The sequence below is a fragment of the Torulaspora globosa genome, chromosome 6 (assembly GCF_014133895.1).
Source record: "Torulaspora globosa chromosome 6, complete sequence".
In the NCBI taxonomy this organism is placed as follows: Eukaryota; Fungi; Ascomycota; class Saccharomycetes; order Saccharomycetales; family Saccharomycetaceae; genus Torulaspora; species Torulaspora globosa.
Genome location: NC_050732.1, coordinates 166,744 through 180,808, shown reverse-complemented (window position 1 = coordinate 180,808; position 14,065 = coordinate 166,744). Strand labels below are relative to the sequence as shown.

The following is a 14,065-nucleotide window of genomic DNA, read 5'->3' as shown; positions in this document are numbered from 1 at the left end:
AAAGTAGCCGTGTATCCATATAATCAAGCCTGTAGCGGTTGTGGCGACGATGATTCGGGCAATGGCGGAGCCATTGGCTTGGCTTGCCAAGCCATGTATCGCTGAAACATCAAACCGACTCCCTCGATAACACCCAACAGACAGGCACATGTAATAGCACCGTTTCTCGTGTGTCTCCAACCTCCTCTGATCGCCAACGCACCACCAGTGAAAAACCCTGCAATGATCGCGTTCCATGGGTCCTCTCTCTTTCTCACCGCCTTCACGGCACAGTCAAATGTAGAAAACAACCCACCCCAAACACCAAAATTGCCGCCCACCACAGGAGCACGCGCCTTGATAGCACTCATCGCTCCAGAGCCTCTCTCACCCAGCGGAGAGTTTCTGAATCCTTTAATACCGTGCCAAACGCACCCACCAATGGCACCCATCGCAAACGCACCACCGAAATCGTTTAATATAACAATGGGACAGGGATCCCTGGAATGATCGGCTGACATAATCCTCTAGTCCTGATTACCTACTCGCCAATTGAGCCGTGAAATCACCATCAATTGGTAAGTTTTTAGCTCTTATTGCATCTTCTCTTGATGAAAAATATCAGGTCGCTTTGTACGTCCTGCTGTCAGGGTAACCTCTAAAATCTCTTAACTATACAAAACTATATGCCTATGCTACAACTCTGTAGTGCTTAGAGATGCTCTGTGTCCGTTGCCATGTCTAATGCGGCACCTGCAACCAGCGGGCCCCCGGTGGTCCGGCTACGTCTCCCTCTGCGCTCGGTTCCTCCTCGCGCGGACGTCGCAGCTCGATGAAATAGTAGATTATGTTTGACTGCGGCTGCCGTCCCGTAGTATCCAGCCCGAGCTCGCTGTGTTCATTTAAAGCCTCTTCCAGGGCTTCCACGCCTCTACCCTGTCTTCTTTCCTGCCTCCTGCTTCGGAGGACTCTTCCTCTGCGTCGATGCTGTGCTAGGTTCAGTCTCTTGGTCACTCCTGTCATAATAGTATTCTCCCCAGCTCTGCCAGCACTTCGTATGAGCAAACTCAGCCTTGCTGGATCGCTCCTTTTATATAGACGGCCCCTGATCATCTACAATTTCGAGAATATTCCGGCGCTGGCGCGCGTCAGCGTCAGTAAATCAGAGCTTCACAAGAGACAGAAAATTGATTAGTAATGGGTAGCTAGGGGATACTCGCTGGGTCAGCACAATGGGGGGGGCAAGAAGGATACGACTGTCGCCTGAACTCAGATATCTTGCAGAGAGACGAATTAAAAGAACCAAGGAAAAGGCACTGTAAGGGTCACTAGATTTTTACGTTTAGTGCGTGAAAAAGCATTTTGGCATGAAAACCCAGAACTTGGGCACCTCTTGTAAGAGGGCAGAACAGCTAGTATGCAGGAGTTTGGCGGTGTCGGTGGCGAGCGCAGTAGTCGCTACACTCGCTGGCACGTCGATTCGCTGTTTTGTTGTGTTTTCTTGAGATTGCGAGATGACAGTAATTTGAGTCATCTCGAGGCGACTCAAAATAATTGAAAAAACGAGCCCATTCAACAATTATACAAACGCCAACTCACAACGCCAGGCATTGGGCAATTCATGAGCTTAGCCCACTTTTCGGTGGAAGATATTTAAAGTATAAATAGCTGAATGTGTAAGCTAGTTTGGGCTGGCTTGGGAATTGCAATTTCTGAGATTTGAAGGTTCGCAAACCAAAATGTTTTCCAGAGGCGTGAGAGCACTTTCCACCGCTAGTGGCGTATGCATGAGGGCCAATTCCTCTATGGCGGCAGCCGCGGCAGCAGCAACATCCCAACCAAACCCATCAGGCTTTGCGAAATCAGCACTCGAATACGCAATGTCGTTGGAGGAGCCATGTCATAGTTGGACAAAGGAACAGCTGGCATCCATTTATCACACTCCTTTGATTGAATTGGTCCACAACGCTCAACTGCAACACAGGAAATGGCAGGATGCATCTAAAGTTCAATTGTGTACTTTGATGAACATCAAAACTGGTGGATGTTCGGAAGATTGCAAGTACTGCTCTCAGTCGTCTCGTAATGACACTGGACTGAAGGCAGAAAAGCTGGTGCAGGTCGAAGAAGTACTGAAAGAGGCCGAAGAAGCTAAGAGAAACGGTTCCACAAGGTTCTGTCTTGGCGCTGCGTGGAGAGACATGAACGGCAGGAAATCAGCCATGAAGAGGATCTCAGAAATGATCAGCAAGGTTAATGACATGGGCTTGGAGACCTGCGTCACCCTGGGGATGCTGAATGAGGAGCAATCAAAGCAACTAAAAGAGGCAGGTTTGACCGCCTACAATCACAACATCGACACTTCTAGAGAGCATTACAAGAACGTCATCACAACAAGAACTTACGATGAAAGGCTGGAAACGATCAAGAATGTTCAAAATTCTGGTATCAAGGCATGCACAGGCGGTATTCTAGGTCTAGGCGAAACGGAGGAAGATCACATTGGATTCCTGTATACTCTATCGAACATGTCGCCACATCCAGAATCGTTGCCAATTAACAAACTTATTGCAATCAAGGGCACCCCCATGGCCGACGAAATGGCGAAGCCAAGTACCAAGAAATTGGAGTTCGATGAAATTATTAGAACAATTGCAACTGCTAGAATTGTCATTCCACAGGCTATTATCAGATTGGCTGCAGGGCGTTACACAATGAAGGAGACTGAGCAGTTTCTATGCTTCATGGCTGGCTGCAACAGTATTTTCACCGGTAAGAAAATGCTAACTACGAAGTGTGTTGGCTGGGATGAGGACAAAGCTATGCTTAAGAAATGGGGCCTGGAACCCATGGAGGCATTCCAGTATGATGCTCTTGAAGAGCAAAGAAAGAAGAAGTTACAAGCAGCGGCTGCTTGAATTATTTATCAGTGTTCAATATTATTTATCAAATTTCCATAAGGAAGTACTTTTAATCAATCGATATCCTCGTTATTTTGCTTCTCAAGGAGGTAAAGCGCATACTCGGTGGGCCTAACCTCTGCAACGTTTTCTTCCTGCAATGTGTTCTTGACGTCTAAACCACCATACGGATTCTTTGGGCAATGTTGTAAGTAATTTCCCAGCCTGGACCCATCATTCAACACAACAAACTTCTTCATAGTCTCCTTATCAACAAAGGCCTTCACTATATCGTAAAACCATTGAAGAAGCGTAGGAACGTTCACAAAGTACTTAGCGAATAACAGTTCAGGATAGTTTTGTTGGAAAATAGCAATGATCTGCTTGGTGCATTTCTTGATGTCACTGTCCATGCGTAACACAGAAACTCCTTTGTAATCATGTACCTGGGTCATGTAGTCATTTTCACTGTCAAGAAAGTCTAGGAGACGTAAGCCCCTTTCCATAAGCCCAATTCTGTAACGAACGAACTTGTCAGCGTCCTTGAATAAATGCTTCTTCTTTACTAAATGCCCATAAAGATTCCACGTCACAACCCTGTTGTTTGGTTCGCCTTCAGGATATGAGGCAAGAATACCAACCTCCTGTAATTCTTTATTGTGTGATTCCAAGAAGGCTGCACTTAGAGGGTTAAATTCAGATCTCCATTTCATGATTTTGACAAAGTTGCTGACGATCTCCTCATGCTGAAACCTATAAGCCTTGCACAATTTGAGTATCAATGCCTCAGCAACATTCTTTTTGTAGAATGCTGAGGCTGTAGCATCTTCGTCGTCAGGGTTCAACTTGTAGCCGTATAACTCATCGTAGCCGTCACACTTATCCTTGATTAACGAAGGAATTTCGGCAAATACACGCTCAAATATCTCCTGCTCCTCTGAATTTGAGAAGCTCACCATTCTGCCAAATGATCTCTTACCTTCCTATTTGTTGAGTTAAAGCCTTTCTAACAGCTTTCCTCGTTAAGCCGTTCGCTCGAATGCTTCACTATGGAAGTTATACAAAATCCTAATTACAAACTACATAGCTCGTGTTTCCACGCTCCTAGAGGCTGGAATCTCTCCAGGATAGCTCAAAATCTTGCCATGCTAAACGCCATCGTTCGCATAGAGAGTTGGTTGCAGACTCTTCCGACTCGATCCATGGTTTCAGGAGCCTGTAATCGACTATCTTGTACTGCTTATCAGTAAATTGCTGGAAATTTGGAGTTGTGCAGTATTCATCAGATGACAGGTGGCCCCAGGTATGATCGAACAAAGTTCTCAGCACGTCAAAATCGTCCTTGTAGCTCACTTTCCGTTCTTCGCCATGGTCACCATAGACTGTGAAGAGTTCTTTGACGCACATAGCTAGATCATTGCAGGGTCTCAGAATCATGATCTGGAGGCAATTTTTGGCTTCCCCTTCAGACGACTCCTTTGTCAGCAATACGCAAGTCTCATTGTCAATTTCATCGCAGATCTCCTCGCTTTCCAGCAGCTCATCGACGTTCTCCATAACCATGCACGTTGGTGCCAGGTAGCATGCAAGCTCCAATCGGTCCACCAGCACGACGAATAGACTCAGCACGGAACTGGAGCCGATAGCGCAGCGAAACGACTTGGGCAAGGTTTCATCGAAACATACGGTTTTAATCCCACAAGCAGCCAATTCTGCTGCGTTCGTCTGCCTATCATGGAGGACGTGTAGCCTGTATTTCGATTTCACTGCCTGAAGTGACCGATCTAGAATAATGATGGGTTTCATGGTTTCTGGCCGATCGTCGGCAAGTATGGTGACCCAGCCGACGTTCTCTTCCCTTGGGACCGTTGGTTCGTCTGTGGACGCTCCGGAGAAGGAGCTTCGGGGGTTCAGCAGGTGTCTAACTCGGTGAACGTCCTGAATCGAGCCCCGCCGAACGGGCCGAGGCTGCAATTGGGACTCAGGAGTCGCCTCCTGAGCATCTCCTAAGCTCAGATCGACCATAATATCGCTGATCGATTCGTGAGTGTTTTCGGTAAGCGAATAATGACGCTCGACATTCCGCCCTGGACAGGACTCATCGGGCACCCCATTCGAGGTCATTGGCGGAGTAACCAAGCTGCCCTGGTTGTTCGAAGACACGAACGAACCCGCAGAAGAGCCAGCTGGTGGAGTGCCTACTGGCGAGAAGAGTGTAGAAGATTGGCAGCGCTCCTGCGGTTCCGACCACGACTTCTTGACCGCGTCTGCCAGCTCCAGATTGAAATCATCGGGATAGAATGTAGACTCTTCTTCCATTGCACCAAAACAGCTAAACCTTCATAGACTCCTAGGATACACCCGTGAAGAGTAGCACAGGGGTTACTCCAAACCTCTAGCAATCAGTTCAAAGCGTGACAAGCAACGTACAAAGCTCGGGATTTGTGACCGGCGGCAACAACCAGCAATCGATAGCAATAACGAGACTCAACTCGCCCTCTTGCGGCCTTTCCCCTGTGGCAATGGTAGTTCTTATAAGGCTAGTCAGCTTTAACTAGCATACCCTATCCATCACGTGCGATACACCCACATAGCTAAGAAGGCATATAAGAGGGCTCAGATGCCATTGAACCCTTCTGGTGGCCTTGCAAGAGTTGGTAGCTTCTCTATTCTTTCCTGACGGGCCTTTGTTGTGTAAGCGAGTGTTCTTATAAGCAGCAGGACCTTGTAGCTATCTTACCATCTCATCGCTACCGGGGAGAAATATAAGCGGAAAGAACATGAGGAGAGCTTTCTCGAGGCTGTCGTGCCAACTGCTGAAGAGGGCTGAGAGTGACGAGCTGCAATCGACGATCCGATTCCTGGCAAGAGGTTCCAAACCGGCAATATCGTCGTTAATTGATAGGAGCAATGGTGGTGAAGACGTGAAAGGAGACCCTGAAGAGGAAGCAAAGCATGTTGAGCGGATTTTGAAGATTTTGAACAGCACATTGCCGGAAGTGGAGCCCCGCAAGAGGCATGTAGAAGTCCATTACGATATCCTGTTCTCGCAATTGAAGAAAATAGTGGAGTCGTCGATAGAAGCGACAGATCGGGAAGGAACCAGGCAGCGTGTTGAGTCGAATAACGTGTCTGAGAGCCTTTACGACGAATTGATGCTGTTGCAGTACACAAATAAGCTTACTGGTGCGGGCCAGATCGCCAAGATAGTGCTAGCCAAGGGTTTTGCGGAATGGAGCAGAGTGTGGGATAATATCTCCTTGTTCAGCGAGAACCAGCGGCGAGATTTATCGTTGCTGCTATATTTCCGCAGTGGGAACTCGGACATCCCACAGGCGTTCGAAGAGGTCTGGTTCCGAGACTACCATAGGCTTCATATTATCACCCAGAGACTGCTGTGGCGATGTGTTGCGAGGAAGATCGACGTTGGTGCCGATTTTGCGCTGGCGGTGAAGCAGCAGGTCGATAGGGTCCGGCACTGGACAACGAAGGACCTGGTAGTTCTCTATCAGTCACTGTTCGCAAAGGCGCACATGCTGCCTCAAAACTTGGCCGATGACGCTGAGCCCGCACTGAGCAGAAATCAGCAGCTCTTCATCAAGACGTTACGAATGCTTTCCCCCTACGAGTCGAGCGAACGCAAGATAAGGAAAGGGATGGTCAGGCTGGTGAAGCTAAGTATCGAAAACAAAGTGGCGTCAGAGAGCCCGGAGATCACGACAGGGCTCTCGATCTACCAGTACCGTTTTATAAGATCGCTTGACCTGACCGTACAGGAACTGCACAGCGCATGCGAGGGCAAGAAGCAGCTAGAACGACTGCGACATAGTCTGGCAAGTATCCTTGCCACGATCCACGACGAAGAGCAAGAAGTCAAGTCCCACATGTCGGTAAAGTTCATTTAAAAATGTTCCAAACCTCAGGTCATCACCGTTTCATGGATCGCTTAACCGGTTTCCCGGAAGCAACCTCTAACAGCGATGGTTTTAAAGCTGGATCGATCTCAATAGCTTTCCCAGATCACTGGGACCTGGTCCGCGACCGAGATATTGCTCTATGACTAAGTGTTCACCATTTCACGAGAAAATGGCGAAGTACATGCCGCTAGCGAGACCCAGAGTGTTGGTATTCATCGTATATAACTAAGTATGCACAATTGCACCGCCGGGTCTCTAGACAGACTTCAAGGAAAGTCATTTGCATGATGGTTATGAAGGAATAGTAACGATCAGCAAGCAAGAAGCTGTAAATTTTTTACTTTGTTTAAATACGCAAGGCGAAAGAATTGGTTACCCGCTATATTAGTTGAATCAAACGGCTCTTCAGGGTTCGATGAACGCTGCGATCAAGCCATGAGCACCTAGTTGACCTACCGTTTGCTTCAATCCCCAGCGACTCTGGGCCTAACGAGCAGTCTACAACCTCTCGTTGTTCGTGGCGTCCAATCGGGAGCTGGAGGCCTCAATCGACGCGGAAAAGAGCAAGGGAGGTTAAACACATCGATTTGCCTCGAATATGCGATCATTGAGGGCATAGGAGGCTATCTTTCCCTTCTTTATAACCTCTTCTTGTCTGGATCGTAGTGCGATGCTGAAAAATTTCATATACCGGGGGCGAAATTCATACGTAATAGCACAATCACTTCCACTTTGATTGAAAGTATCGCTACAAGCTGAGGCTCTTAGCTTGTCATGAACAAGAATAGCGATCCGTTGCTGGCCAATTTGAATGCGTTTAAGAGTAAGGTGAAATCGGCACCCGTTCTGCCGACAAAGAGCAGCATTACATCTAGTAATGGCAGTGTTAGCCGGAGTAGTCCCAAGAAGAGATCGGCCCTACAACGAGAGGAAGCAAATATTGACGGGAAAGCAGTGCAGCCCACGTTGAGCAAGGATAAAGAGAATGAGGACGACGAGGAGGAGGAGGAGGAATCGCCATCGAAAAAAGTGAGACCGGGGTCTCTTGCAGCTGCGGCATTGCAGGCAAATCAGACTGATATATCCAAGAGTCACGACTCTTCCAAGCTGTTGTGGGCGACGGAGTACATCCAGAAGAAAGGGAAGCCGGTGCTGGTCAATGAGTTGATGGATTACCTTTCGATGAAGAAGGACGACAAGGTGTTAGAGCTGTTGAAGAAACTAGACAAGATACAGCATGATCCAAAGAAAGGCACTTTCAAGTATATGTCGACGTACGATGTTCACTCGGCGCAGGAGTTGCTCAATCTGCTTCGATCCCAGGTGACGTTCAAGGGAATATCCTGTAAGGAGCTGAAGGATGGTTGGCCGCAGTGTGACGAGACGATAAATGAACTGGAGGAGGAGAGCAAGATCCTAGTGCTGAGAACGAAGAAGGACAAGACGCCCAGATACGTGTGGTACAACAACGGCGGCGAGCTGAATCGTATTGGTGAAGATTTCGTCAAAATGTGGGAGAACGTCCAGCTGCCTCAGTTCGCGGAGCTGCCCCGCAAACTGCAAGATCTCGGTTTGAAACCTGCCAGCGTTGATCCTGCTACCATCAAGAGACAGACCACAAGGGTCGAGGTCAAGAAGAAGAAGCAGAGAAGGGGTAAGATTACTAACATACATATGGCTGGTATCCTGAAGGATTACTCGCACAAGGCATAGGATATACGTACGTCTCTATACGCTTATTTTATCTTGGATTTCTTCTTGTCCTTCTTTTTGTGCTTCTTCGATGGTGCTGCCGAAGAATCCGTCGCTCCGCGTTTCTTGCTCTTCTCCTTCTCGTCGTACCCTGAGGCAAAATGTCTCACCTGTAAGCCCTCCACCTTCACCACGTCCGAGCGTGGCACTCTCAGCTCTTCGTACTCGATCCTTGGAACCGCCGCTGCCTCGCTCACGCTGAAGACCCTATCGAACCCCCACGATTTGCTCTTATCGCCCCCGACACGCAGACTATCTCGGCTCTCGTCCGGGACCAGCAGCGTTAAATTACTGCTATCCTGCTCCTCCCGCTGTGTAACGTCCATGTTGACGGTATAACTTTTGCCCTCGCTCGTTATCGCCGCTTCCCCGTTTTCCTTCCCACTAAAATCTATAGGCAGCTTCTTCAACTTCGATATATCCAGCGAACTGGGCACTTTTATCAGCCACAGCTGCTCGTCAGACTTTTTCTTGTGGAACTTCTTCAAATGCTTACATCTCACGTATCCTGCTGGAGGCGCAAACTCCACCGTAGCTCCCTCGTTTTCCTCCTCGGAAGTGGACACATACTCCTTCGATAGCCTGCTCATACTGTATCACACCTCAATCGGCCACCAATCCCCTTCCAGGCCCGCAATTCCTTCTGTTTAATCTCCAGATTGGATGCGATGAGCTCTCTTCAAGCATCAATTTGACAAATTTTCATGGCACGATGTACGACGCACTAATCTTTTAACGGTGAGCCCTAATAGCTTCTGTGGAAGGCGAAAAATTTTTGACTGCGAAACGTATAAAAGGAGGCAGCTTTGATGATCTGAGACATGTTCTTTCCTAGATCCGACAAGAACTTAACCAGCTAACAATGATTGATCATTCCGATATTCAAGGTTGAGTATGCTCGAGGAAAGATTATCGATTGATATGAAGGTTTGGCTTTGATGAAAACGGTATTACTTCTTTCCCAGTCCGATTCGACCATGACGACAAGGGTTTGTACCATGTTTCGGCGTTTTTCCTTCGGGAAGACGCGTTAAGGAACTTTTCTTGCCAGTATATTTTACAATATACGACTTTAATTGCTGAGCCATCCTTCAATGTCGATCTTTACTGTTTCCCGAGCGAGGAAGATCGCTCTTTTGAAGTTAACATTTCACGACGATGAAAATTTAGACCTTACATTCGCAGTTTCCACGGTAGGAGTACGCCTACGAACCCATCGTTAGTACTCTTCAGTGACCGCTCTTACGAGACCTTCCTAGGATGTCTGAGTGAAAGTTAATCTTCATGCTACGTAGATGCCTATAGTATGCCGAACGGCCGGGGCTCCCAGTTCGGGTGCGGGTCCCACAACTTGATCTCGTGTGCCCGGGAGGTGCTGGGCTTCTCCAGTCTTTGTCGAAGACCGGCCAAATCGCTCAGAATATCGCTGGCGCCTGCCATCGAAGGCTGAGTGCTTGCAGTGTTGGTAGTATGTTCTGACGGCGGCAGATCGTAGAGCTTGGCGTCTGAGCTACTGAACCTTTTCGAGAGACGTTCGACCAGAGCGGTGATTCTCGACTCTAGTTCGATAAAACTGTCCGTTTGTTTCCTTTTCCTTCTCTTCTTTCTGCTAATTGCCTGGCATTTATGGTCTTGCAGCCTCTTGAGTAGCGATGCGCATATCCAGAGTGTGAGGAACGAGGAATGCTCGTTGATCACAGCCTCCCACTGGCTCCAGTTCGCGGCTAAGTTGTGCAGGTTAAGGTTCGACACGTAGCCCCTCAGGTACTTCCTCTTGAGCTCGGTCCAGCTTGCATATTTCCGTCTAAGCAGCGTGGACTTTCCGCCTGCAGTCTGTTCTCGATACGACTGCGCTACCCATTGCAGCACCTCCAAATCGAACCCAGCCAACTTAGCCATGAAAAGTTCGAAGAGAATTGGACGTCCCTTCTCGAATGCTATTTCGACAAATTGCTTCCTTTCGGTGCTTCGCCTCCAGTGCTCTCGACAGTCGCCGACGTAACCATGTATGCGCTGGTGCGGAGACGTGCTCTGTGTCCTATGGTTGGTTGTCTTGCCGTCTTCCACAGCGAAATTCGTGCTGCTGATCAGGTTCTTGTTGCCGTCTTCCCATACCCACCTGTGCTCGATGAGCGCTTCCTCGAGGGCTGCTCCTGCCTGGACCAGTCGCTTTATCTCGGCGATGAATCCCTCGTTTTCTTCCGATTCTTCCTCATTGGCACTATTTTCGTCCTCCTGCAGCTCGTCGTCATTCCAGTAGTGCTCCCATAGCCACTCCAGGGCTTCCCTAGCAGCCATGCGAAGCATATCTATGCTCGGAAGTTCGCGCTCGTGGGTCCCCCAATGTCTCAAATCGACAAACCACGAGGATAGCCCGACTCTCTGCGCCAACGTGTGCAGCGGTATGGCAAATTGCGACTGCTGTGTCGGATCTAGCAGTCCATTTACGAACCGGATCAATGCCATCGCATAGCTCAAACGTACTGCAAACATACTGTCTTTTCCTCTCGCCAGTCTCTCCTCGTCCAACAAAACTGCACTGGTAATCTGGGCCGTTGAATCAATTACATGCGGAAGGTACTGCGATCCTTTGCTTTGGTAACATTTGACTCGCTGGATCGCCCTGGTGCGCATATCCATGTCGCTCGCTCTTCCACTAAACTTCTCCGCGTAAAACCATTCTTTCAGCTCGACCAACTCTTCTGAATCAGGCCATGGTACTATTCTCGGGTGGACCATGTCAATCCGATGGCTTTCTCTGCAACAATTGATGCGATGAGCTTCTTAATTAGCACTACCTAAGGTGTAATTTTTTATTATGATCGCTGAGGAAAGGCAAACTTCCTATGACGTAGAAAGACTTCAGCAAAAGAGATATAGCATATTTGAAGCTACCTAGTATCCTGGAGCTAATCAGTCTGTGTTGTCCTTAGATGAAGTTTGAATCTTGATGCAAGGTAAGGCGGATAGTGGTCAGCCGTCTGTGAGAAAGCGTAATCGTTTGACAGTGGTTTGCTCCAACTGCAGAAGACGGAAGAGCAAATGCGACAGGCAGCAGCCTTGCAGCAACTGTATAAGACTTGGGAATCAAGACACCTGCAGGTATACAAAGGAGCTGAGGGCGGGAAAAGGAAGGATTTTAATCGATGCCAGAATCGACAAGAAATTATCATCCAGTAGGCAAGGCACTTCGAGTGATTCGAGTCCCAATGCTGTGAATTTTCATTCCACGCAGGACAACACACCGGAGCACATTAACATTGTTCCTAATGGTCGCTTTATCGAGGTTAAGAGGTCAGCTATGACGATGTTTTCCCTGCTGTCAGATATTGCGATTGAACACCGGGATCCTTATTTGAAATCTTTAATTACATTTCGAATGCTTGCCATTGATATGACCGTTAATCGAATACATGGAAGCAGACAGCATGCCAGCTCGAATCCGGGTTTGCCGCAATCCTTCGCTCCGTTGTCGATCTTCGACTCGGATGGGGATCCTCTATCCTCAGAGGGGTCTTTCAAGCGCCATCAGTTGATTCACAGATCTCTGTTTGATAAGTTTGGTAGACATAGAAAGAACGATGCATCCAAGTTTGACGAAAGCGAAAAATTCATCACTGAAAACTTGCCCCCAAGGTCGATACTCTATGAGAGCATCCTGCCGTTCTTCGAAAGCTACCTTTTAAGCATTGTGCCTATTTTCCACATGGAGCTTCTTAAGCATGAGATAGCTGAGTTTTATGATAACTGGGAGAGGACCAAAAAAATCTCGGTCAAGAGCTTCGATCATATCGTCTACTGTCTCACACTTCTGATAACTAAGGTCTGTCAGCTGTCGATTAATTTTTCGAAGTTCTCTTCTAAGCTTCAGTCGCCAATACAGCATTTGAATACTGACAAGTACATTGCAATCGTGAACCACTTTCTGTTCGAAATGAGGTCGCTCAGGAAGTGTACCTTGATGCAACTGCAGTGTCTCATCCTTCTGCGAGTCTATCACTGGTGTGCCCCCGAAGATGGTGATGGGGAAGTCATGCAGCATGGCCAGATTCTACTGGGCACGATCATTGCAAGCTGTAAAGAGATGGGAATCTCTTGGCTTTCACTACTCACACCGGATGATTACTTTTTCAAGCTTGATCCACAATGTAGACCTTCGCCAGCAATCATGAGTCGAGATGACTACGAAAGAGTCCTGAGAATGATTTGGTGCTATGTGCTCTATTGGGACAGAAAGATGTGCCTGATCAACGGACAGGAGTGCTTCATTGAGAAATCCTTTGAATACGCTGAAACTGATCCGAATGCTCTTTGGCATCAAAAAGTTGTTACGTTGGATTCTACTGTACTACGCATCAACAATCTTTTGAATGATTTCCCTGGAAAGGTTGACCGCAAGGCAGTGGATTACGAAATTGACCATGCATTAGAATTATTTAACAGTCTAAAAGACAAGCGCGATGAACAGCTGAATCTGGAGTATGAACTCATGCTGGGTCTTTGTAAGCTTACGTTCTCACATGCCAAAATGGTTCACTACGAGTATCAGACTGACGTACCCAATTTTCACGAGACCGCCCAGGATGTGTGGAACCAGATCGTTCATCTCGCTGGCGTATTCCACAGCTATTGCGATGAAACGGATCGGAGACTAGAACCATTCACAAAGTTTTACACTAACAAAATTGTCGGTATCGTTGCCAATAGATTATGCATCTTAATTCCTGCTATGATTCTCCGCATGAACCGCTTTTCGATTGCTGATTCTGTGGAAAGGAACATCATGGTGAAGTTTCTCTTTGGTGTTTCTTCATTGTACTTCAATGAATTTGGTTTTGATTATTACCGTTGTTTTAAGAAGATGTTCACTGCGAAGATAAGCTATAAAATACTGAACAGACCAGCAGATAAGGAACCCTGGCAAATCATCCTTCGGTTCCTTTTGCATGATCTAGAAAAAGTTAGAAGTGGAAAGAAAACAGATGACGTAGATATAGTACGAAGAATTCCACTACTGGTTGATCTTCAAGAGGCGCTGCGAAAATTGCCCGATGCAACTGGACATGATGTGGTAAAGACGTGGAACGATGATATCTATCCCATTGGGAAACTCAGCGGTGATTTTAAACTTGACTTGCAAACCGATAAGTTGCAAGCATTTCTTCTGGATCGTTACGCTAATTCATTCAATATATTCGCTTCTTTTTACGATCGCGCCAGCCAGCGTTTAGCAGACACTGCAGAAGACGCAAATAATGAACTAAACGTGCATGCCTTGCAAAACCATTGGGTGCCAATTTCACTTGCAATGCCAAATTCTGAAATTCAATCCAATGGTTCAAATTATTCGCCCACAACTAGCACTGACCTAGAGTTGGCGAATTATGAGCTTATTCAGGAAATGTTCGAGCCTTTGGACTTCATATCGTATTTCTAGAGTATTTCTAGAATATAGGCGCGTATAAGGGATATTCTTCTCGACCGTATGTATATATATATCCTTATGTAAAAGCATAT

General features: G+C 47.3%; 9 protein-coding genes across 9 annotated transcripts; 4 read left to right on the top strand and 5 right to left on the bottom strand.

Annotated features, from left to right (window-relative positions):
• Positions 1-23: 23 nt before the first annotated feature.
• Positions 24-500, bottom strand: TIM17 (protein transporter TIM17; the record flags this gene model as incomplete). Its single annotated transcript, XM_037284544.1, has 1 exon — positions 24-500. The coding sequence occupies one exon, from the start codon at positions 498-500 to the stop codon at positions 24-26; it is 477 nt and encodes a 158-aa protein (XP_037140440.1).
• A 1,218-nt stretch (positions 501-1,718) lies between these two features.
• On the top strand, positions 1,719-2,897 carry BIO2 (biotin synthase; the record flags this gene model as incomplete). The annotated part of the gene is made up of 1 exon (XM_037284543.1): positions 1,719-2,897. One exon carries the CDS (start codon positions 1,719-1,721, stop codon positions 2,895-2,897), a length of 1,179 nt encoding a protein of 392 aa, XP_037140439.1.
• Positions 2,898-2,953: 56 nt separating this feature from the next.
• Positions 2,954-3,838, bottom strand: SFH5 (Sfh5p; the record flags this gene model as incomplete). The annotated part of the gene is made up of 1 exon (XM_037284542.1): positions 2,954-3,838. The coding sequence occupies one exon, from the start codon at positions 3,836-3,838 to the stop codon at positions 2,954-2,956; it is 885 nt and encodes a 294-aa protein (XP_037140438.1).
• Positions 3,839-3,983: 145 nt separating this feature from the next.
• On the bottom strand, positions 3,984-5,198 carry IDS2 (Ids2p; the record flags this gene model as incomplete). Its single annotated transcript, XM_037284541.1, has 1 exon — positions 3,984-5,198. One exon carries the CDS (start codon positions 5,196-5,198, stop codon positions 3,984-3,986), a length of 1,215 nt encoding a protein of 404 aa, XP_037140437.1.
• Positions 5,199-5,659: 461 nt separating this feature from the next.
• Positions 5,660-6,784, top strand: SMT1 (Smt1p; the record flags this gene model as incomplete). Its single annotated transcript, XM_037284540.1, has 1 exon — positions 5,660-6,784. One exon carries the CDS (start codon positions 5,660-5,662, stop codon positions 6,782-6,784), a length of 1,125 nt encoding a protein of 374 aa, XP_037140436.1.
• A 786-nt stretch (positions 6,785-7,570) lies between these two features.
• On the top strand, positions 7,571-8,509 carry TFA2 (transcription factor TFIIE subunit TFA2; the record flags this gene model as incomplete). Its single annotated transcript, XM_037284539.1, has 1 exon — positions 7,571-8,509. One exon carries the CDS (start codon positions 7,571-7,573, stop codon positions 8,507-8,509), a length of 939 nt encoding a protein of 312 aa, XP_037140435.1.
• A 23-nt stretch (positions 8,510-8,532) lies between these two features.
• On the bottom strand, positions 8,533-9,138 carry RPA34 (DNA-directed RNA polymerase I subunit RPA34; the record flags this gene model as incomplete). Its single annotated transcript, XM_037284538.1, has 1 exon — positions 8,533-9,138. One exon carries the CDS (start codon positions 9,136-9,138, stop codon positions 8,533-8,535), a length of 606 nt encoding a protein of 201 aa, XP_037140434.1.
• Positions 9,139-9,847: 709 nt separating this feature from the next.
• Positions 9,848-11,287, bottom strand: LAS1 (rRNA-processing protein LAS1; the record flags this gene model as incomplete). Its single annotated transcript, XM_037284537.1, has 1 exon — positions 9,848-11,287. One exon carries the CDS (start codon positions 11,285-11,287, stop codon positions 9,848-9,850), a length of 1,440 nt encoding a protein of 479 aa, XP_037140433.1.
• A 211-nt stretch (positions 11,288-11,498) lies between these two features.
• Positions 11,499-13,985, top strand: OAF3 (Oaf3p; the record flags this gene model as incomplete). Its single annotated transcript, XM_037284536.1, has 1 exon — positions 11,499-13,985. One exon carries the CDS (start codon positions 11,499-11,501, stop codon positions 13,983-13,985), a length of 2,487 nt encoding a protein of 828 aa, XP_037140432.1.
• Positions 13,986-14,065: the final 80 nt, after the last annotated feature.